Source organism: Lolium rigidum, chromosome 4, assembly GCF_022539505.1.
Source record: "Lolium rigidum isolate FL_2022 chromosome 4, APGP_CSIRO_Lrig_0.1, whole genome shotgun sequence".
NCBI classification, from domain to species: Eukaryota; Viridiplantae; Streptophyta; class Magnoliopsida; order Poales; family Poaceae; genus Lolium; species Lolium rigidum.
This window is the reverse complement of record NC_061511.1, coordinates 197,688,906-197,713,101: the sequence shown is the minus strand read 5'-3', so window position 1 is coordinate 197,713,101 and position 24,196 is coordinate 197,688,906. Positions and strand designations below refer to the sequence as shown.

Genomic DNA, 24,196 nt, shown 5'->3' with positions numbered 1-24,196 from the left:
TAGGAGGAAGGGCAGACGGCTGGGCCTGGGTTTGGCCTGTCCGGTTGGGGAGTTTGCTTCCCCTCTTTTATAAAACAGTTTTCTTTTATTATTTTCCTGTTTTTTGAAAACCATTTCCAGATAGTTTTATATAGGAAAATAAGCAGAGAATAATATATTTAAATTTGAGCTAAAAAGAGGGGATTAATTTAGCAATAAAATAGTTTAATAAAATAAATTTGGAGTTCAAAAACATGCATGATGCCATGATGATGCATAAAAGAAAAATAACAAACAATTCTAATAGGGGTGTTATCCTGGGCCGTTACAGTATGCAGGGTCGCGGAGAAGGCAGTGATTGGCTTGGTTCTTATACTCGGCCTCACACCAAGGAAGTGTGGACGGGAAAGTACGCCCGGTTGGCAGCAAGTATAAGTTCTCTAATGGGAAAAGTAATGCACATCTGCAGAGTGTATTGAAACATGGCTTGTCACTCCCTGTTTCGGGAAGGGAACTACGAACGCGGCAGGAAAGGAACTCTGTGAAGTTCTAATCAACCTGTGAAGACTAACGGGCATAGTTTTCAGAATAAAATAAACCTTTTAAACAAATGTTTGCGAAACATGCATTGACCTGAGATTTTCTGATCAATGGTCGTAGATAGTGCATCAAACACCTTTTCTTTTGAACTTGCTGACTACCTCTGTACTCACTTTCTTTCTAAGCCATTGCTAGACTGTGACACCGAAGAGGAGGCCTACACCGGAGCACCAGAAGGAGAATATGAGTTGGTCCACGAGGAGCCAGACTTGTCCGGAGGAGTTGAAGGCGTGGACTATGGGATATTCTACGGAGTCGATGACACGGAGGCAGAGGAGTAGAGACATACCGTAGATATTGTAGAGCCGAGCAGCGTTGTGACTTACCTAAATAAGTTGCCGAGCTCTCATCATGTCTACTTTCTAGTTCAAGTTGTACTGATACTTAAGTAAGTTAAGTCTTAGGATGTTCTCATCGGACCTGTGAGAATACCATGTGGTTGAGAACCTTGTTTTGTAATAATAATGTGAAGTGTTATGACCTAGAATGTTTCTGTTGTACCACTCTGAGGGATGTGATATTTATGAAGAAGCCCCTTCATGAATGTCATATCAACGACTTGTATACTACAAAATACAGTGGTATGCTGGGTCACCGCAATAGTCGCCAGAGTTGTTGTGGCGGTGAAGGTCATCGCATCGTCGAGCAGCGGCTAGGGCGTTTCCCCTGGCCATGGTGGTGGCAAAGGTCGACCACATCGGCGCGTTTACCAGTGGCTGAGGCCTGGGGTCGAGTGGGGCTGAATCCCTAGATCTTGATTTTGGTGCCGACTGTCTGCCCATCCCCTCCTCGATGCGCGGTACGGTCAGATCTAGCGGAATATCGTCCATGTTGTGCTTCCTTCTTCCTCGATGTTGGGCTTCTGCTGTGGGGTTCGAAGAGGCAGATCCAACAGGGCGCTGGAGGGTGGTATGGCGACTGCTAGCTTGACTTGAATAAAGGTGTCGGCCCTAGGGTTCCAACTCGCACCAAGATGATGATCTCACATATGCATGCCCCCATCGATCTGGCTGGAGTGTTGTGTTCCTAAAGGCTCCACCGACAAACCCTACTGTGCGATTTATGTCTGGAGATTGCGCGATCATGTGGGATTCGATCGTTCGCACTCTTGTTTTTTTTCTCTGACCGTTGGTTTCTGAGAAGGAATGATGTGAAGCTCTACTGTTTGTTGCCATCATGGGGCACGCTTTGTTATTCCATGGTGAAGTCAGCTGGAGAAGAATGTCATGGAAGACGAGATCTGTGGACTACCAATGGTGGTTCTAGTTTTTGTGGCCATGCGGAATTGGCTTGGTGATTAGTGTCTTGGAGCAGCGGCATCGTAAGTGGGGGCGACGACACATGAGAAGTTCAAGGTCTTACCTTTCACGGTGAAAATCCAATGTATGGCATTAATTGGTTGTGTCTGGCAATGGCCTTATTGAAACAATTAATTGTTTTGCGAGCGAGGATATTCTTCGGGGTGAACACCTAAGATTTTTTATCAGCGACAGCGATTGCGCACTCTTTCTTTCATGGAGGCTGCTGCTGCTACAAGAACGTAGTGATCATTGTAGTGGAACTTTTCTTTTATTGTGAATTTTTTTGGTTGTCTGCATATGGTATCTTCACGATACTAATATATACTTTTTATGAAAAAATAACTGAAACGAGTTACTTACCCTTGTATCTAAACTATAGTTGCATTTTTCTCGTGTGACTAAGAAAATTTCACGGGACTAAGATTTAAACGTGCTCACGATTTAAGGATGGCTCTTCTAACTTTGAGACTAATCCATATGCGGACATGCCATTGCTATTGGCTGTAACATGTTGGTTATTTCTAGTCGATACTCGGTTCCCAAATGCATTCGTTTACTCTTCTGTAAGAAAAGAAAAGAATAGGTATCAAGGCGTGCACGAAGGGAAAAAGAAAGAAGGTGCACACAACCATGTACTCCTACATTCTGCCGTTGAGCACGGCGGCCGAGATGGAGTCCAGGGTCCGGGTGATGAGCTCGGCGAACACTAGGAGCACCGCGGCCGGCACGCCGAGGATCACCAGCGCCAGGACCCCCGCGCCGAGCCCCGGCCTGGAGCGCACCAGAAGCGCAAGCAGGACGCCGCCCGCCTCGCGCACGCCCGCGACGTAGCTCGCGTGGTGCCGCCGCTCCAGCTCCGTCCACTCGCCCGGGAGAAGCCCGTCAACGTCGATGCAGTCATCATCTTCATTCTCGTCCTCGTAGTCGTCGGGGTCGGACTCCGCCCTGACCTGGCGAATGCGCCGGCGCAGCGTGTCCATGCCCTCGTCGACCAGCCGGCCGTCCCACGGCGAGCCCGCGGGGTCCTCCCGCTCGCCGCCGCCGCCACCCGGCGCGAGGCAGAGGACCACTCTGCTCCTCCCGCCGACGCGACGGGTACTGAACCGCACCGTCACCGCGGCGGTGGCGTCGGGAAATGGCAAGAACCTTTGGCGGCGGCTGGAGAGCGCGCCGCGCGCGCTCAGAGCGCCGTGGGCCACCGGCGCCATATGCATTGCTGGTTCCTGTACGATGGTGAATGGCACTCCCAAGCTGCGGCAAACCTGTGATCAAGAACGCATGCGCGCGCGCGAAGCTCAACTCAAAGTGCTGGCCTACGTAACGTCGATGTCTTGGCTGCGGACTTCGCGTGCCGGTTTATATACCGGCGAAGCTAGGCACCAAAGGGTGGCGTGGCGTAGAGGAGAACTGCGCGCGTGTTAACAGAATTTTCCATGGAAGCCTAAGCCTATATGGAGGTTTACAGGGCGAAGGGAAAACGTGCGGGCAATGGTTAGCTTGGCTTCGGAGCCAAGAACACGGCGGCGTCGCGTCGGCAATCACAGGTGCTGTTTGATGGGGTTCGCCTCTTTTTTTCTGTCGGGTTCAGGTGTGGCGTGTGCGGGCCGCGTCCGGCGCATATCGCTCCAGTACAGTACAGTGTGTGTGCCGACCGAGGGCCTGTTTCCACTCTGTCTATCGGAAGCTTCCTCCTGCCGGCCCGCCGTTCAGCTCCATGGCGCAACGGACGACGGGATTATCGTCACAAGATGGTGCCAGGCAATTGCAGCGCAATTCTACCTGGGTTTCCGTAGGATAAGTTGAGTCCAGATGAAATCCACACTTTGTCACAGGATGAGGACGATTTAGGAGTAGCGAATTTCATGACACGTTCTGGAGACAATAAACGTGTTTAGAACAGCTACAGTGACAACTGATGCCCGGAAATTTTATTATCCGTGGGCATCTTAATCTCTTCAATTGTGAATTCCACATTTTAGGTCACTTGTTCATATTGCCCACATTTATTTAACAAAAAAATCTACGGAAATACCTTAACTTGTTTCCCCCATCTTAGCATTTTTTCCCCATTTTGTTAGATTGGACCGACGTGTATTGTTGATGTGGCGCAGCAACAATGTGTAATGCTCAGGCACCGATCGTCGGCAATCATGTCCACCCTTCTCTTCCCAGTATTTTGCAGTTTTCATAGTCCTTGGGATACCCTTGAAGCTCGATCCTCACCTAGGGGTAGGGTCGTTTGTACTTTGTTTCTCAAAAAACAAAAGCTCGATCCTCACAGCTCACCCTGGGCAACAAGCTTGTATTGTTGTAAAATTCCATGAGCATCTGAACTGGAAGTACAGATGACGGTGCCAGGCACACCCCTAAGCTGAGTCCAGGCAATTGCACCGGGAGCTCCACCCGGATTTCTAAGGCGAGTCCAGATGGATTCCACAGTTATAATAGGATTATTATAGGATGATGATGACCACAGTTATTATAGGATGGTGATGAGTTGAGTGTTACATGACGCGCTTTGGAGAGAAAAACGTTGTTTAGAACAACTCCAGCCACTACTGATTTCCAGCTATTTTCATATCTGTTCCAACTATCTTTATTTTTTCTTCCATCAAGGGGGTCAAGCATGACACATACTTCCTGGTAGTGTGTATATAATTCCTGTAAAATACCAGGAACCGCAGAACAGAGATTCCAGGAGAGGAACACACAACACAGGTTTGACTCTTCCAGAACAAATTCAAGTTTCTTTCACACAAAACCACAATGAAGGCACTGTAGTTTACACTTCGCTTATTTCGCCGACTGTATTCACAAGATATAACGCTACTCATGATAAACTACACAGCATCCACAAATTGACAGCTCGGAACAGATGCGTCAATCATTCCTTGGGTACTTTTGAGGTGATGATCGAAAAAGGTCACAAATGAAATACTGGTGTCACCATGGAGATACAGTAATGTAAGAGGATAGAATGACAGGTGTGGTCCTCATGTTCTAACAGCATCCTGATGATCCCTGAGCCCGGTTGCCACCCACCACATCCACGGTGTCCGGCATATACCTTCAAAAGAGAGCATTCCCGTGAGATTATGAAATGAAGCATAAACGGAAATAAGGCAAAACAAACAGATAATTGATGTTAGTCCCAGAACTATCGAAAAATAAAGTCTCTTACAAAAAAAAATAGCACCTCACAAGGGAGGAGATCTATCTGCCTACAAAACTCTAAGAACCTAATGCCGATGCAAAAATAAAAAAAAAGTAACTGAAAGAACTATTGGTATTTCAGTTATTATTCATATTATTATTATGCATAGTGTCGCCAACTGACAATTGACTCATTTTTCTTCCATCTTCCAAAAGTAATTGAAACGATATTCACTTGAAACTTTACTAAAGGATTTTAAAAAGTAAGAAAAATTGTGCTTACAACTCTTCCTCTGGTTCATTCTTCAGAGCATTCTTTACTATACACTGGAAAGCCTCTTCCACATTTAATCCGTCCTTGGCAGAAGTCTCGAAGTATGGGATGTTCCCTTTCGAGGCACACCATGCTTTCGCCTTCTTCTCAGAGACCTAGAAACAAAACAATTTACTTATCTGCAGACAAACTTTTTATTGGTAAAGCAAATTCATAAAGCTAATAGTGATAATTACCACACGGCTGTTTCCACCATCTATATCTACTTTGTTACCCAGAAGAACAAAAGGGAAGTTATCAGGGTCTGATGGGCTAGCCTGTGAAAGTAAACACCCAAGGTGAGACAGATATAACATGACTCTGGACTGTTGACGAATTATGAAAAACAATTCACCTGAATTAGAAATTCTTCGCGCCAGTTGTTCAGATTATCAAACGATTTCATGGAATTAACATCATAAACTAGAACGCAGCAATCTGCTCCACGGTAGAATGCAACACCTAGACTTTGAAACCTTTCCTGGCCAGCTGTATCCCATATCTACAAAGAATACATATGGTTAAGCGTCATAAGATACAGTGGTTATCGAACACACTAGAGAATAGAGAAATGATACAGTGATTGTGCAAAACATACAGTAACACAGATACCAGTAAAGCCCAAAAGATAGATTTCTTATGTATCCACCCGCAATTGTGCTTTAACAGGAATCAATCGAAACACAAGGAAGTCAAGTAAAAATGGTTTGCCATTTTGAATACCTGAATTAGCATTGAAACTGTACCACTTCCATGGTATAAAAAGACTGTAGCATCCGGTATTTTGTAGGATTAAATGGCTTAGGGCCAAACAATAACAAATAACAATGTTTATGCTGTCAAAGGCCCAAGGCTAGTTCTGACTTCGGGTATGAAATAAAAGACATGAGAATCTATGTAAAAGTCTACTTTAGTTCTGGTTTGTTCTCGTCTGTTAGTTTGTGGACTGTTAGTTGGCTTGGTGGAGGTTAAAATTGTGCTCTGATCCTTTGCTCAGTAGTTTGTCTCTGACATTGCTTAGTCTATGCTTGTTGTGTAGGAAAAATAAAGCAAGTCGGTCAGAAATCTAGTTTTTTTTTTGTTTCTTTCACTGTTCTTTTCCCCCTGGGGGGTGGTGAACCAGAACATTATTCCGATATCTCTGATAGTGGAACACGGAGCACTTTGTTGCTTTGTATGGGGAAAAAAGGCCCAAGGCTAGTTCAGAGTAACATCATGCCAAGATATAATACTTAGACGCTAGTGAATTATTGAATGAAATTGACCTTTCTAGGTAGATGTTGCATTTATTTTCATTCAAAAGAGAACACTATATGAGGGTCCAGAGTATGATGCTTGTACAAACTAAAATTATTCATCTCCCTAAGGTGAAACCAAATCAACAGAACAGTATGGCATGTGAAAGTGAACTACATACACAAAAACAGAACCAGTCATGCAACATCAGCTATACAACAGATAGACGATGAAGAGGAAACATATTCTTCTAGTACTAATGTTAACCAGTGATGAGCGGTTCAATAGCTGATGGAGATCATGCCAATTAGCACTAACCGAACTACTCAGGTAGTATGACGAGGGCAACGACCAGGGCAGGGAAACCTTACTTGTAGAGTGAAGAGCCTGTCCTCGAACTGCACCTCCTTGGTGAGGAAATCGGCGCCGATCGTAGCCTTGTACTGGTTGCTGAACTTCTTGTTGACATATCTGAATTAGATCAAAGCTCAAGGAAACACAAGCCAATACAAGTACAGTAGAATAACCCCATCTTAAACAGATAATAACTCGACGCAATTATCGCAATTATATACGAATCTGAGGATACTGGTTCATCAAGGAGGTCTTCCCAACCCTAGATCGCAGGAAAACAAGGGGGGAGAAGTCAGCGACAAATCGAGAAAACGTGCTCCGCGGAAACCGCGCGGGGGGGAGAGAGAGATCCGAAGTGCTCACCCGCTGTCGCCGAGGATGATGACCTTGAGGAGGGTGCGCCGGCGCGAGGCCATCGGGATCTAGCGTCCGGGGCGGCCGATCGCCGGAGGGGACTGGGGAGGGGAGGGGAGAGGAGAGGCGAGACGAGACGAAAGAGCTGAGCTGGCGCGGCGCGTGCGAGGAAGGGGAGACGGAACAGCCTAGAGAGAGGGCGACAACACGTTGGGCCACAGCGATCGGACGCGTACAACTTCTTCCGATTTGTTTAGGAATCCTGGCGATGAACCCACCACAAAAGTTTGTTCCTCGCCTGAAAATTAGGATCAAATTTTGGTTGATTTGTCTTTCAACTGAATCCTCCGATTACTATCTTTTGCTGCTGGATAAACCTTTTTAATTTCTGGGAGAATAATCTGTGCTAAAAACATTCTAATGTAGGAGGTGACCAATCCTCCGCCGACCATGAATTGGGTTCACATCATCACCTAATTTCAGTTGTAACTCTCGTGCCGTTAATATGCCAATGAGGAATTTGGTTGCAATTGTAATTCCATAAACAATTGTAACTCATGCCCAACACTCACAAATCACGATGAAAATCCAACGATGCTAATGTCGATATAGGTCTAAGATGATTCTTGGGGACCAGGAACAAAACCTTTTAGTCTGGCGGTTAAATTGACGTACTCAATTTGAGTGGGTGCCATGTTAGTCGTTGATGATATCTAGTACAAAGCAAAGCGCTAATTTAAAAAATGGATATCGTATAAAACGAGTGCGCGCATGCAGTGAAACCAAATTCTTCGATCAATCTACTATATGAGCGCATATATCTCAAATCAATATTCCTGAGGCCTACCGTGCCTAGCTAATTTTTTTTTGCATATGATGCATGAACCGGCATGATTACCGTGCATGGATTGGTCAATCTACTGATAACATGCATGGTGTTCTGTATAAAACTGCTGAAAGAGAGGCAAGAGATGATCACCTAAATAAGAGAGTCCAGTGTTCATATGAGCGATATAAATATTGTCATGTGCTCGATCCAATTCTATCTCGCACCGAATTAATGTAAAAGATCCACTTTTATACTTACTTCGTGTGTGCAATGAGGCACGCTAAAAATTAAGTGAATCCGAGCTACACATATGGTTCGGTAATTAAATGATTGTGTCCAAGTGGGCAGGACACATGGGCCACAAACATTTTACTAGGCCCGTTACTGTTGTGGGGTTCTAAGCAAGCGTTGGATGTGATATTGCCCCTTAACCTTTAGAAAATACCAACCCTCTCATTTTCTAACATATATCCCGATCTAAATGCATTGCGGCGCCGCCGCTTGTAGTGATCTCACTCTTTCACATCTGTGTGGCGATAGAGTGCCCGGATTGTAAGAGAACGACTTCTCCTCCTCCTGGCCATACATAGATCTTGAGTCAACAAGGAGGTGGTCCGGGAGCAGAGGAGAAGAAGGCATCACGAGACACACAAAAGAGGAGAGGATAAGTCGGCCTTGGGACTACTATGTGTGGGAAGAGCGGTATATGAAGAGGATGAAGATAAGACCAACACAAGTGTGGATGGATCCTCTGTCTTATGCGACATGAGCATATGAGCTCCGAGATCGACACGAAAGGAGTGCCGCTGGAAAATCCTCCGATCGAAACAGATGATGGTAACCCTGACTTTCGTCATACTATGAGGTATAAACTCTTGTGGTACATACATACCATCGTACCGACGAACTTGCCACTGATTCTTAGTACAATTAACATGTTACTATTTTTAGTATTCTTCGGGCCATTTTTTTGTTTGCATAGTTAGCATGCCCATGTTAGTATAACCTTCAATTTGGTACTTTCTTATTGTTAGTATATTGAACATGCCATAGTTTTTTTTTCCTATGATGAAAGAACCTATACTAATATGATAATGGGGTTTGGGGTATAGGCCTCATGATTTGTTTCCGGTAACATTAAAGCCAAGCGTCAAACCTAGATCCTAAATCATGTTCTGACAACAGTTATATCAGAGGCTAGGCATGTTGTTGCCATCGATTGTCAGTGGTCATTTCTTACATAATGACAATGATGAACATACCTATTCCATGGATTTATTATTTTATGTTAACTTAATATGTAATTATTTATTATTTCATCATTTTTGCGAGAAAGTTCGCTGATGGTATTGATAATCATTCATAGTTGTACATTGAAACCAAAAAGTAATTAAAAAATACAAATCGGTCTTTAGACACTAGCACGAGTAAAAGACACATTGTCGTACTCGCCCCTTCATCACTAGAGCTAGGCAAAGCTTGTTGTACTAGGCAAACAAGAAGTTGCCATGGTAATGCCCTAAAAGACGAGCGCACTAAAGCATCAATGATCGTCAAAGATGGCATCCGTAAATTGGAAATCCAAACTTGGAACCACGTCAACGGACACGAAAATGGTATAAATCTTCCTTTCATTCTCTTTTTAAATTTACTTAAGCATGGAATAGGGTGAATGCTACCACAACAGGCATAAGTAAAGGCATATAGATGACAACTCACATAGAAGAAACATTATGTCCAAATATAGCTTTAATATCCTCAAATGTAGCTTTATGTACAAAGTATATAACTAGTGTGTGCACTCGTAAATGTCAAATAAGTAACATGTCTCTTTTAGAGAAAAATATCATCTCTAAAGCTGTTAACCAACATTGGATGACCGTCGTAAAATATGTTCGCATGCCCCCAAAATATATAGAAATCTTTGCAGAAGCTCAAATCTAACTACCACGTGACATCTCAATCATGTTTTCTCCTCTGTTTATTTTGTTTTTCCAAAGAGGCAATTACATAAAACCACAACGTCACGGGCATGTAAGACACAAAATCACAACTTTTGGACGTGTTTTCCGAAAACCACAACTTTTAAGCGTGTTTTCAGAAAACCACAACTTTTCAACTTGTTTGTAGAAAACCATAACCACAAGATACTTATTACATGAAACCACAAACTTTTAGACTTGTTTCGGGAAACCACAACTTTTAGAATTGTTTTTAGAAAACCACAAGTTGTGGTTAAGTAGTGGTTTTGAAAACAATTCTAAAAGTTATAGTTCCATGTAATAAATGTTCCCAGGTTTTGGTTTTGTGTAATTACCTCCTTTTCAATTATATGAATTTACTAACGCACATAGTAATCTAATTTGGAGTGTGCAGCTAACCAAATGATTTAATATTACATCTGACCTCTGCCTAGCTAAGATGTGCTCAAGTCAAAAATTAAAAGTAAAAAAAAAAGTTGTACATACCATCAAAAACTATAAAGACGCCGATGGTGGTGGAGGACCAATCCGAAGATTACGTTGTCATCCATGTTGGATAAAATTATCTCTCACTATGTCCTCCAACCATGTAGCACCTCCATAAACATGTTGCGACTGTCCAAGCGATGTAGAGATCATCATGAACAGAACATAGTTGCGCTCCAATAGATAATATCATTAAAATCTTTATCATTTCTATATAGCCAAAGCGAGCAAATAATGGCAAACCCTCTCCCCTAATAAGTATTTCAAACCTATCATACACATGGTTTAGTGTACTAGCAATGTTGGGTGGCAGGTATAAGTTACATCCTACTTGGAGGACTGGTTATATAGATCTAGCAAATTTACATTAGAAAAACAAGTGTTTAATAGTTCTGTCGTGTTCACAAAATACACACTTTGTACTTTCATGCAAATTGTGTTATATAAAGATTAACTTTGGTGATAATTAATGCTCTACGAAGATACTATGCAAATATTTCATTTTTTAGTGAAATCTTCATTTTCAAAATTTTTGTTTGTCAACAACTGAGACTTCTCGCTGCATTAGAGCTCCATACATGGAGTTTATGAAAAAAACTATTACCCTCATGGAGATAGGATTGAATTTTTCCAGTTACGAGTCAACTGGATCAAAGTCAAACGTTGTAATAATACATACCATGATTTTTTTGATAAAGGGCACTTCATTACTTAAAATATTCAAGCATTACACCCAGTCTCTGCATAACTAAGATGCACATAGTCGTTCGAGTATCAAGTCTGAACAAATAAAATATAAAAGATCGATCGAAAGAGCCAAACTAGACTATGCTTCGTTGGCTTCAATCCGCCTAATATGCAGCCACCCATGTTGGAAATAAACTCTTTGGTCATGTTCTACAACCGTGTAGACACCTCCATAAAGAGGTCTTGGTCCTCCATGCGCTGAAGTGGCGACCATGAACGGAGCAAAGCCGTACATCGGTAAATGACCTGCATGAGAGAAGAATTCTTGTCATTGAAAACCTTGTCATTTCTACATAGCCATAGCATCCATACGACAACAATCGCGGTCATTCTGAGAAGCGTTTTATACCTAGCATCTACCTCATTTAGCTAATTGCCAAATATATTTGCAACGCTACGAGACGGGTATAAGGTAGAACCCATCTGAATGATTGACCATATAGATCTAGCAAACCTATAGTTGAAAAAAGGTGTTTTATTGTCTCATCTTGATGACAGAAAACAAATTTCTTACAACCATGCCAGTTGCGTTTAACAAGGTTGTCTTTGGTTAAAATCACCCCGCGGCGAAGGTACCATGCAAAAACTTTCGTCTTCAGTGGTATCTTCATCTTCCAAATGTATTTATTATTGATAACCGGTTGACTAGGAATGGTAAGCGGCCTATACAATGAATTGATCGAGAAAACACCGTTCTTGGTGAGATTCCATCTAAATTCCTGAGTCCCCTAGGATAATTGTATTGAAGCTAATCTCTATAGCAATTCATTTCAACTAGTGAGCCGGGGGCCAATTAGATCACGCCTGAGCGTCATGGAGGGAGGAGAAGTTTCCATAACCTTCTGTAAGGTGTCTCCCTTATAACGAACAATATTGTACAAAGCTAGATATTGTTCCCGAAGAGTGGTTGTTTCCAACCATCTATCTTTCCAGAACCTAATCTCCGCCCCACTCCTTATGCAGAACGAACCAAAACGAAAAAAGTGCTTCTTAGTTGCCATAATACCATCCCAAAAGTGGGAGTCTCCGGGTTTCCGAAATAGATGAGATAACGCTTTTGAGCCCACATACTTTTTCCTTCAAAGTTGTTGCCATATACCATCCTCGGTTAATAACCTGGCCAGCCATTTTCCTAGCAAAGCCATGTTCTTAACTTCAAGATCATGAACACCAAGTCCACCTTGATCTTTTGGATGGTATACCACACTCCATTTAGTTAACCGATATTTCTTCTTCTCGTTGTCCCCTTGCCAAAAGAATCTTGAACACATATAATCTAATCTATTTAAAATTTCTTTGGGTAGATGGAAGAAAGATATCATATAGATTACCATATTCGTAAGTACTGCATTTATGCGAACTAATCTCCCCACAAGGGACAGGAGTTTTCCTTTCCAACTACTTAAAGGCTTCTGAAGTCTTTACTCGACGATTTTCCACTCCGCCAACGTCGGTCTCCGATAATGAATCGGAATACCAAGATAGTTGATCGGAAAGGAGCCAAGACCACATCCGAACAAGTCGGCGTAAAGGTTGGCATCGTCATTGGCCTCACCGAAAAAGAACAGTTCACTTGGAAATTAATTTTGAGACCAGACAATTGCTCGAATGCCGTTAGAATTAACTTCAGATTTTCGAGTTTTTTCCAACTCGCGTTCCATAAAAAGAATTGTGTCATCGGCATACTGAAAGATAGATAATCCACCATCCACAAGATGAGGTACTACCCCTTTAATCTGACCATCAACCTCCGCACGCTCAATTATAATAGAAAGCATATCCGCCACAATGTTAAATAATATTGGAGAAAGGGGATTCCCTTGCCTCAAACCTTTTTTTTTTGTGTGGAAGTATCGGCCAATATCGTCATTGATCTTAATGGCCACACTTCTACCGAAAACAAAGTTATTTGTAAGAGCACACTATTTATCTGAAAAACCTTTCATCCTGAGTGTTTGTTGAAGAAAAAACCATTTAACTTTATCATAAGCTTTCTCAAAGTCAATCTTGAGAATAACACCATTCAGTTTTTTCCGAATAATACATACGATGATGCAAGCCTGGAATCAACTAGATTTCTTCATAAGAGACATATTTGGTGGAAGGGCTCCAACACACCTTAGCAATTGTATCACCGTTAGAGACTAACAACTGCCATGTATAAGACATGTTTATGTGGTCCGAAGTGACCAAAACTGAGAACTAATCTAATCTAACCTCACCTGCTACCTTTTCTTAGCTTTGCACCAGAGCAAAATTCATGAGAAAAATGGCAAAACCAAAAACATTCGACCACTACGCTTTTTTCACAAGTGTATCTCCCCAAAGAATCGTAAAATCCAAAGACAAAGACTGAGCCTAAACATCCAACAGTTCCAGAAATTTTGCAACAAGCATCACGTCACGCTCACAGCAAGCCGGCGCGCCCCGGCCGCGTGCGTCTGCTCGTCGCGCCGAGCTCGCCTGCGCGCGGCCGGCTCGTCGTCTGCGCGTCGCCGTCGCCGCTGCTGGAGCTGGACGCGTACAGGCCGTACTCGCTCGTGGCCTCGCTGACGATGCCGGTGGCGCCCGTGTCGCTGTCGGCGCCGGGCATGAAGAACGCCATCCTCCTCATCCGCCTCAGCTGCTCCCTCTCGCCGTCGTCGTGCGTCTCGCTCTGCCCCGGCTCGACGCCGGCGTTCAGGGCATCCAGCGGCAGCTCGCCCTCCAGGTAACGGACGATCTGTGTTTGGCACGTTCGTTGTTAGTATCAGGAGCAGGTCAAATCTAACGAGCATCTAGGAGTGCTTTGGGTTTCACCTGGCTCATTCGAGGGCGGGAGCGGGACGTGTCGCGCACCGCGGCGGCGGCGCACGCGATCAGCCGCTGCATCTCGTGGGCGTCGTAGGTGGATTCAAGCATTGGATCGATCAGCTCGCCGGAGATTTGCTCCTCAAAAGTTTTTGCGAGCAGAGGCCGTGCCTGTATTAAAACAAAAAAAGCCACGACACGGACCGTCAGTTTAGACATCTTAATTAACTGGACTGCAGAATGGCAATACAGGCTTCAGAGGTGAAAATTCAGGGCAGCACACTACTCACCCAGGAAACCAGAGTCTCGTCATTGTCGTGCTCGCCGGGGAGGACAGGCCTCATCCCGGTGATGATCTCCAGAAGCACCACGCCGAAGGAGAAGACGTCGGACCGGTCTGTAATCTTCCCGGTGTTCGTGTACTCCGGAGCCATGTACCTGCCAAACGCGCGATCGAGCAAAAATCCATGGTTACTTTTGCAAATCTCACCGCCGCAGCTCAAGTTGTGTGCAAACTCTACTCAGTAAAATTAAGCAGCAGCACTAGAAAGATTGCTTGCTTTGTTTGTTTACCCGAAAGTCCCCATTACGCGCGTGGAAACATGGCTGTCGTCTACGTTTTGGATCTTGGCCAGCCCAAAGTCCGAAACCTGCACACACAAGAGAAGAGATGATCGATCACACTCTGAGAAGATGAATAATGCACTTCATTTTTCTGAAACAAGATAGACAGATAGTGATGTTCTTCCATCATGTACCTTGGGCTCAAAGTTGTCCTCCAGTAGGATGTTGGCCGCCTTGATGTCGCGGTGGATGATCTTAGGATGGCCTGTAACATCCAATCAAGATGATTTGATCATCAGTCACACAAAATTACAAGATTAAATCAGGCATCTTCAAAATTCTGAACTGAAGTAGCAGGAGACAAACAAGGGCTTACAGTCCTCGTGCAGGTAGGCCAGCCCCTTGGCCGACCCGAGCGCGATCTTCCACCTCCGCTCCCAGTCCAGCGTCGGCCCGTCCCCTGCACAACCCCCGTCGTCAGAACTCAGAACCACCTAGACACAAGCGATGGTGATCGACAATGGACATGAACATACCGTGGAGGTGGAACTCGAGGGTGTGGTTGGAGACGTGCTCGTAGACGAGGAGGCGCTGCTGGTCGTGGACGCAGTAGCCGAGGAGGGAGACGAGGTGGCGGTGGTGGACGCGGCCGATGCTCTCCACCTCGGCGCGGAACTCGCGGTCGCCCTGCCCGCTGCCCGGCCGGAGCCGCTTGATGGCCACCTCTCGGTTGCCCAGCTCGCCGCGGTACACGTGCCCGAACCCGCCCTGGCCCAGCAGGTTCGCTTCCGAGAAATCGCCCGTCGCCGCCGCGAGGTCCGCGTACGACACCGTGCCGCCCTTGACGGCGGGATGCTGGGGTGGCGGTGGGTCGGAGGCGACGGCGGCGCTGCTGTGCCACGACGACGAGGCGGCGGCGGCACGTGGTGCGTACGTTATGTACGATAGGGGCGCCGACGATGTGTGTGGCGGTTGCCGTTGCTGGCGCGACGACACCACCGGTAGTCGCTGGTTGTAGGGATTGCCTGAGATGCAATGACAAATAGAATGTTCAGAACTTCAGATACAGTGTACTGTCAACTACGTACTGATCAATGTGTGAAGAAACAGAGTATAATTAAGGTCAGCGACAACTCAAGTCCACCATGAACTGCTTCTTGATGACTCTGCTATCAACTTTTCCCAATGTAATAAGCAGAAAGGAACTACACCTAGACCGACAAAAAATCAGAGAGATTGCAGCACACACTTGTAATGAGATCAGATCAGGCCATGCATCCATCAAACAAAAGCAGGACACTATCAGGCGTGCACATATCCACTTTTGTAAGCCGGCCGGCGCACTCGGCTCCCGTCGTCGTCGACCACCAGCACTCTTACACTAGCCCAAAACTTAGTGCTCCTGTGACATCACAGGCGCACGATCGGCATGGTGCCGTGCGACCAAACCGCAGGACGGGCCGAGACATTCAAGTCAACCTACATACGTGTCTACCACATAAACGTCCTGAACTAGCTGGTGTGTTCAGAAATACGTACCTGATGAGTCCGGTGGCGGACGGCGGCCGCGGCGACGCTGACGACGTCGCTTCCCCACGAAGCAGTAGATCAGCCCGGCCACGAGGCCGATCACCACCACTGCCGAGGCAACGGAGATGCCGATCACTGCCTTGGATGTGTGTGAGTGAGACGGCGAGGGCAATGGCGACGACGACGGGGGTATGACAAACGAACGTGGTGAGTTCGGGACGCCGCTTGGGGGTGACGGGGTAAAGCCAGGAGGAGCGGGAGTGACACGGGATGGCGGTTTTGTGGAAGAAGGTGGAGAGAACGATGGCATGGTCGGAGCTGGTGGAGTGTCTGGCGAAGGTGGGAACGACGGTGTCCTTGGCGTCGGGGAGGTTGATGGAGGCGAGGATGGTGTTCTTGGAGTGGGCGGGGACGTGGATGGTGGTGAGGGGTTTACGGGAGATGGCGGAGTCGTAGTCGGTGGTCCTGGCGGCGACAACGTCGGTGGTGCAGGTGAAGGAGGAGACGACGCTGGTGGCGTTGGGTTCACTGGTGATGGGCCTGATGGTGGGGACGATGTTGGTGGAGCCGGCTGCACTGGAGATGGCGGGGACGACGCAGGTGGTGCCGGGTTCACGGGAGACGGCGGCGACGTCGTTGGTGGTGTGGGCACGACCGGAGATGGTGGAGATAGTGCTGGTGGCGCCGGGTTAACCGGAGACGCTGGTGATAATGCTGGTGGTGCCGGGTTAACTGGGGATGGCGACGGCAGTGGTGGTGCTGGTCCCACCGGAGCCGGCGGTGACAGTGCTGGTGGCGCAGGGTTCACGGGAGATGGCGATGGCAATGGTGGTAGTGGTACTGGTCCCACTGGAGCAGGCGGTGACAGTGCTGGCGGTTCCGGGTTCACTGGAGATGGCATTGATGGTGCTAGCCCTGCTGGAGCCGGCGGCGACAAGGATGGAGGTGCCGGGTTAATGGGGGATGGCGTTGGTAGCACTGGCACAGGCGTCACAGGTGCGGGCGGGGATGGTTCTGGGTTTACGGGAGACGGCGGAGACGGTGTTGGTGCTGACGGCGCTACCGGAGAAGCCGCAGATGGTGCAGGCGGAGCTGGCGTCACCGGAGCGGACGGTGAAGGCGTTGTTGGTGCAGGCGCTGCTGGAGAAGGTGGAGATGTTGCCGGTGGCGCAGGTGTCACGGGTGGCCCCGTCGGAGAAGGTAACGGTGCCACTGGTGGGGTAGAAGACGCTGGCGGCGCGGCCGGCGTAACCGGCGGCTCCGGTGGAGTAGAAGATGCAGGTGGTGCAGCTGGCGTCATCGGAGGCGGGGACGATGCTGGCGGAGCAGCTGGCGTCGCGGGTGGCTCCGGGGGAGGTGACGACGCGGGCGGAGCAGCCGGCGTCACTGGCAGAGATGCAGATGGCGGCGGAGCTGCAGGCGTCACGGGAGAAGATGGCGGTGGGGCTGCTGGTGTCACCGGCGGAGGAGCTGATGGCGGCGGGTAGACAGGCGCCACTGGTGTTGGCGGGACAGCTGGCGTAACCGGCGGAGGAGAAGATGGCGGCGGGCCGACTGGCGTCACCGGCGGCGCAGATGATGGCGGCGGGTCCACTGGTGCTGGCGGGGAAACTGGGGTCACCTGCGGTGGAGAAGATGGTGGCGGGTCAGGTGTCGGGATAGGAGAAGATGGCGGTGGGTCAACAGGCGCCACCGGCGTCTCAGGCGGAGAAGATGCGGGCGGAGTATCTGGCATCACCGGCGGCGGCGTAGGAGGTGCAGACGGCGTGGGAGCAGCTGGCGTAGCTGGCGTCGATGCGGGAGGAGGAGATGATGCAGGCGGATCAGACGGGATCACAGGCGCGACAGGTGGAGGTGTGCTTGGCAGTGGCGTCGGCGCCGGCGGCGAAGGTGGAGGTGTGCTTGGCGGTGGCGGCGGTGACGGTGGCGGACTGCTGGGTGGCGGGGATGGTGGAGGATTACTGGGCGGCGGCGACGGTGGAGGAGTATCTGGCAATGGTGCAGGCGGCGGACTGGACGGTAGCGGCGGGGGAGGAGCAGCGTCGGATGCAGGCGGCGGCGGGTCGCTGGTTTCAGGAGGCGGCGGCGGGCTCGTGTCAGGGGGAGTATCGGCCGGCGGCGACTGAATATCCCCCGGCGGCGGTGCGGACATGGACTGCACCGTTCAGCTCAGCGCGCGGCGTCACCTCCACAGTCCCCGACGAGATGTGATCAAGCTTCTGCGGTTGATGGCGGCGGGAAAAGGAGATCGAGATGGAAAAACGCGGGGCGGAACGACAGTATATATCAGGTTTTATCCGCTGCTTGATTGAAATCTCACCCGTCAAGCTCGCGCTTTTCTTGTTCAGTTGTTGTGTTTTGCCGCATCTATCTCCACAGCAATCAGCTCGGATGGTGCAGTTCAGAACAGAGATCGTGTTTTTGTGTTTTGAACCCAAAGATACTTCTCGCGGGTTTTGGACCTATAAGATTTTTTTTGTTAGCTATAAGCAGATAAGGGTGTATGGTAGATTGTTAGGTTAAATAATCCTTTTTTTTACCGGCTAAAAGCGAGTCAAGGGTCTGATCAAAATGGGGATCCGACCGAATTCCTGTTGCTTATGCAAAAACTTTCCAAGGTCCACCTCATGGTATCCAAGTTGAAAGAGATAAGTTGAACATTTCTGGATCTTGCGAGGAGACTTGGCTTAGTAAAAGTTGTATAAATTCCCCCTCAAAAAATATCTACAAACTATTTAGTGTGCATTCATACATATAAATTTAGACAATTCTATGACATATTTTTATGGACGAGTTAGAATAAAAAGAAAAAAGAAACAAGAAGGGAGTATATGTTAGCTCCCCCCCCCTTGCGCCAACATCGACCATTCACTGCGCATTTTTCATTTCGAGAAAGAAATGGTTTTCATTCAGATATGTAAATAGAACTAGCTAAGAGCATCTGTAACACATGGCCTATAATAGAGCTGGTGATTTAAAAACTATCTTTCACATCATTTTGGTTCAAAAATGTCTCTCAACCATGTGATCTTAAATTAAATGGTGATGTATTTTATTTTTGCCCAAGTGATGTAAATATACATCACCTTCGAGGTGATCTATCCCAAAATAGAGACAGCGCGTGCACGGCCAACCTCTATGGATGAAAGTTCATTCCGCTTCCCACTGCACAACCGCTACCTAACCCCGATCGTCACCATCGACAAAATCGACCGGCCTAGCCCCACCGCACTTCCACAGACCCTCTGTCGCCTCTCCCGACGCTTCTCGGCCGCTCTTTACGTCCAAATCCGCCTCGCCGCCGATCTGAATCAGCCGGCGCATCAGGCGACCACGGAGCGAACCCGGGGATCTCCGCCTCACCTCCATTTGTTCTGCTGGACGCGGAGGAGCTAGTCAACTCCGTAGGGGTTCGTAGCAGAAAAAAGAGATCTAACTAGCGTACTCATATTGCCTATCTATCTAAAAGTAATGTTGTAATGGAGATGATTTCGGTGACGTGCCCTCCTAGACCGAAAGCGGTTAACGTTCCTCTAGAACATGGTTGATGTAGTCGTACTAGTCGCCGACCATAGGGTCGTGTTCAATCTCCTCGTACGACTTTGATTGCCATCAGTTCCGCACCTAGTAGGTTTCACACACGTACGGTGTTGACAACAAGTCATGAACATCTTGATCCAGCTGATATTGCGGAAGTAGATCTTTTGGATCGAAATCCCGGTAGAACCCCTACTTACTGGTGGTGTCGACTCCCTCCGTACGCAACCCTTCGAGGAGCCATACTCGGGAGAGAAAAGCATCCTCGAAAGAGGGGGCCTTGAGAGATTTTTGTGTCTCTTTTCCTCCACGTGCCCCACTATATATATAGGAGGAAGGGGAGAGGGAAGGGGTGTGGCTTGGCAATATAATGTGGGACTAAAGGAGAGAGGGTGGTACGGCCGACCAGACTTGGCCTGCGCGCCCCCTTCCTTGGCCCGCCGGCATCCCCTGTTGGCCCATGGGGTGGCCGGCCACCCCCCTTAACAGGCTCCCCTTTCGGGTGGGCCCAATTAAGGTGGGAGCCTTATTTTATTAAATAAATAAATATATTTAGTATTAGTTCACTTAACTAATATATATAATACATATTATTTAATTTCCAATGATTCAAGGCACCTCCCGGAATACTCCGAACACCTTTTGGATTCTCCCGGAACCCTTGCCAGTTCTCTCTTTGTCTCTATCAATTTCTCCGTTGATTCTAATTTCCAAAATGATCTCCAAGCATCCCAACCCTTAAGCATGTTACCATGCGGTTCTAAGGATTAGGTCACTACGCTATCACATCGTAACGTTGAATATTATGACTTGATCGCATTACAACATTCATATATTCGATTTGTGTCTATCATATTATTCACCTAATGATATGATCCCATTGTCAAATGATGTGTATGTCCATGACCAGAAAACCTCGATCATCGAATTACCACAATGAGCTAGTTCGCTTACATGCTTACCAGACCCTGGTTTATTTAGAATACCACATGTTATCAATGTTCTGATTAATACATTTACAGCATGGCACAATACTATTACGAACATTTAAGATATAATAATAAATACTCCTTATTATTTGTCTCTAGGGCACTATCTCCGACATACTCCCCCACGACCCACCACCGTCCGTGAGTGTGCAAGGTGACCACCACACGACGAATCGCCGGCCACCGATGTCCGCCAAGCTGCTACCAGGGAGAAGTTGCCCTCTACCGCGACATTCGACCACGCCGCTACTGCCATCAACAACCAGACGCTTCCTAACTCCCGCGTGTCCAAGGTGTTATACATAAAGCCTCAAAGGCAATTTCTTGAACTTTATTTTCCTAAAAACTATTATTGCGGTGTAGAAGTAGTTTGTAGTCTAGATTAGAGTTTTTAGAAGGTTTGATCGACTAGACCTCCTCCAGTGAGGAGTTTGAGATAGAGGAGGAGGAGGAGACTATTGGTATACTTTTGCTGATAAACAAAAACAAGAGGGGAGCCATGGTGGTTCCTTTTTCGGCCCTGAGCACGATTCCGGATGTCAATTGATTTGTTGAAAAGCATTGCAAAGTGTCAATCTGCACGATCGGTTCTTCTAACTGCGGAGGAATTGCGCCGAAGAATTTGGACACAATACCTACCTGAAGGTGGCTGCCGCATTGGTATTCCAGCATATCTTGTAGACACAATCAGTTGGCATTGAGTGAGAGCCAGCATATTGCTAGTATGAAAACCGGTCAATGAGTGAGAGGAAAAAATTATGGATCGACAGCAAAAATTGTGCCACCGTAGGTAGTTTCCTTTATAAATAGACGCCTCTAAACAAATAACTAGCTCGAAAAAAATTCAGAGGTGGCAAAATTTTAAATCCGACCCCAATATTTATGGAGGCGGTCTGAAAAATAGCCCGCTGGCAATAAGGGAATTATTGGAGGCGGTGCAAAATAAAAACCATGGAGTATACTGTTTGAAGAGGTGGTTAAAAAAATCGCCGTCTCAGGAGTAAATTTGTAGGAGGTGTTTTTAAATGGCTCCCGTGGTGTTTTCTGCCGTCCTACCGCATTTGATGGGCAATTTTATTCTGCAATTGCTTCTGTATTCATGCCAGAACTTTTTTGGGTGGTTTTGTTGGTGACGCTGATACCTTCGATCAGGATTATGGATTGTAGTATTGTAACCTTTTTCCCTATAAGATCTAGATTTAATTGAACCTTGGGAAGCACTGCCAAAGTGGTGTAAAAGAAACGTCTACAAGATTTGCTAGTTGTTTTATCTTACGTTCAGTGGACCTTTCCAGTTTACTTTGTTTAGTGTTGTGATCAATGGATTAAAATAGGCCAGGGTCACATATTCTCTCGCAGCTATGCATACATATAAAAATGAAGTACAAATATGTAGTAAATAAAATAGTGGTAAGAGATTTGTAAGTAGCACATCCATAAATATTATTGTCCCTAAAACCAGAGGTGACAACACTGTCTTGATCCAACCATTGTCCCCACAAATATGAGTAACAATAGTTATTAAGTAAATACATACATACTAAAACATTAAGATAGATGATTGTATCGTTGATCTCAAGCGAATCACTAAACGTATACCGTTACTTTGCTCTTTATGTCACTGAGGTTTCGCGATAGCACACCATTCTCTTCTCATCCCACCTCTTCCCTTGATCGATCCGAGAGGCATGAGTACCTGCAGGTCCTCGAATCGAGGCAAAGAGACAAAGATACAAGATTCCAAAGATCCTATTCAATTTCTACATAAACTCCTATTCAATTTGTGCACAAACTCATAAAATTAGATGCATATAAACGCTATGACGATTCACCCAACCTGCAACCCGTGAGGACTACTCACGCATGATATCAAGATCAAAGTTGGCAATCTTTGTTGCAAATACTTGGATTGAAATCACAATACAATGGTCGCCAATTCTCAAGAAGATCTCTATTACAATGGTGATGACTATGGCTATGGAGGAGATTGGAGAGGAAATGGATGAATAATTGTGGTGGATCTCCTTCGGTGTGGTGTAGATGGATATGGTGGATGACGGCTCTGTTTGGCGACGCGATTTCAAAGCTGAATGGATCATTCGATATTTGGGAATGACTCTTTTTCGACTGGCTCCCTTCACGAAACTTATAGGGTTTTACCTTGGAATGCTACGACACCTAGTACGGGCGGGTATTGCACGTAAATATGTCCACTAAACCTCTTGAAACCGACTTTGACCCTCTGGTTGACTTTGTTGCACTTATATCGGGATTTTCTTCAGTAATTGCGTGTCCATTTGCCATGAAGACTTGATTTCGTGCACACCATAAAAAGAGAGAAAGGATTGCACATCTCTGCAATAATTAATCATTAGTGGCTCACTTAGAGAGAAGTTTAGTCAATTTCTTGACTTAGCAAAGGGTTTAAACGTGAGGAAAAATGGCATATTTCATAGCCATCAGCGCCGTGTTTGGGCGATCATTAGATTGGTCACTGTGTGGCGTAGTAAGCTAGACTGCATCATTCGGTGGGTTTCTTCGGGCATTTGAGTATTTATTTCTTCTTTGTGGTGCTGCTACTTTGCGAGGTTTGTTTCTTGTTCGCTATTTGTTTGTTTCCTCCTTTCTTACCACTGTGTTATTGGCTTCGATGTTTCTTTGACACGTCTCCAACGTATCGATAATTTCTTGTGTTCCATGTCACATTATTGATGTTATCTACATGTTTTATGCACACTTTATATCATATTCGTGCATTTTCTGGAACTAACCTATTAACAAGATGCCGAAGTGCCGATTGTCTGTTTTCTGCTGTTTTTGGTTTCAGAAATCCTAGTAAAGAAATATTCTCGGAATTGGATGAAATAAAAGCCCGGAGGCCTATTTTCTCACGAAGCTTCCGGAAGTCCGAAGGAGAGACGAAGAGGGGCCACGGGGAGCCAAACCCTAGGGCGGCGCGGCCCCCCTTGGCCGCGCGGCCCTGTGGTGTGGGGCCCCCGTGCCGCCTCTCGACTTGCCCTTCCGCCTACTTAAAGCCTTCGTGACGAAACCCCCGCACCGAGAGCCACGATACGGAAAAAATTACCGAGACGCCGTCGCCGCCGATCCCATCTCGGGGGATCCCGGAGATCGCCTCCGGCACCCTGCCGGAGAGGGGAATCATCTCCCGGAGGACTCTACACCGCCATGGTCGCCTCCGGAGTGATGAGTGAGTAGTCTACCCCTGGACTATGGGTCCATAGCAGTAGCTAGATGGTTGTCTTCTCCCCATTGTGCTATCATTGTCGGATCTTGTGAGCTGCCTATCATGATCAAGATCATCTATCCGTAATTCTATATGTTGCGTTTGTTGGGATCCGATGAATAGAGAATACTTGTTATGTTGATTATCAAAGTTATGCTTATGTGTTGTTTATGATCTTGCATGCTCTCCGTTTCTAGTAGAGGCTCTG

At 46.6% G+C, this 24,196-nt stretch overlaps 3 protein-coding genes across 3 annotated transcripts; all 3 read right to left on the bottom strand.

Annotated features, from left to right (window-relative positions):
• Window positions 1–2,386: 2,386 nt before the first annotated feature.
• LOC124648014 lies at window positions 2,387–3,094 on the bottom strand. The gene has a single exon (XM_047187845.1). It carries the CDS (start codon window positions 3,092–3,094, stop codon window positions 2,519–2,521), a length of 576 nt encoding a protein of 191 aa, XP_047043801.1. The 3' UTR covers window positions 2,387–2,518.
• A 1,516-nt stretch (window positions 3,095–4,610) lies between these two features.
• Window positions 4,611–7,452, bottom strand: LOC124706825 (ras-related protein Rab7). Its single transcript, XM_047238493.1, has 7 exons — window positions 7,300–7,452; window positions 7,172–7,198; window positions 6,954–7,053; window positions 5,702–5,848; window positions 5,544–5,624; window positions 5,317–5,462; window positions 4,611–4,947 (listed from the first exon to the last, which is right to left on the bottom strand). The coding sequence occupies exons 1-7, from the start codon at window positions 7,350–7,352 to the stop codon at window positions 4,881–4,883; spliced, it is 621 nt and encodes a 206-aa protein (XP_047094449.1). The 5' UTR covers window positions 7,353–7,452; the 3' UTR covers window positions 4,611–4,880.
• A 6,289-nt stretch (window positions 7,453–13,741) lies between these two features.
• LOC124648012 (proline-rich receptor-like protein kinase PERK2) lies at window positions 13,742–18,370 on the bottom strand. Its single transcript, XM_047187844.1, has 10 exons — window positions 18,005–18,370; window positions 16,228–16,789; window positions 15,623–15,713; window positions 15,225–15,580; window positions 15,065–15,148; window positions 14,883–14,953; window positions 14,698–14,774; window positions 14,415–14,562; window positions 14,134–14,295; window positions 13,742–14,056 (listed from the first exon to the last, which is right to left on the bottom strand). Exons 1-10 carry the CDS (start codon window positions 18,368–18,370, stop codon window positions 13,742–13,744), a joined length of 2,232 nt encoding a protein of 743 aa, XP_047043800.1.
• Between the last annotated feature and the right edge of the window lie 5,826 nt (window positions 18,371–24,196).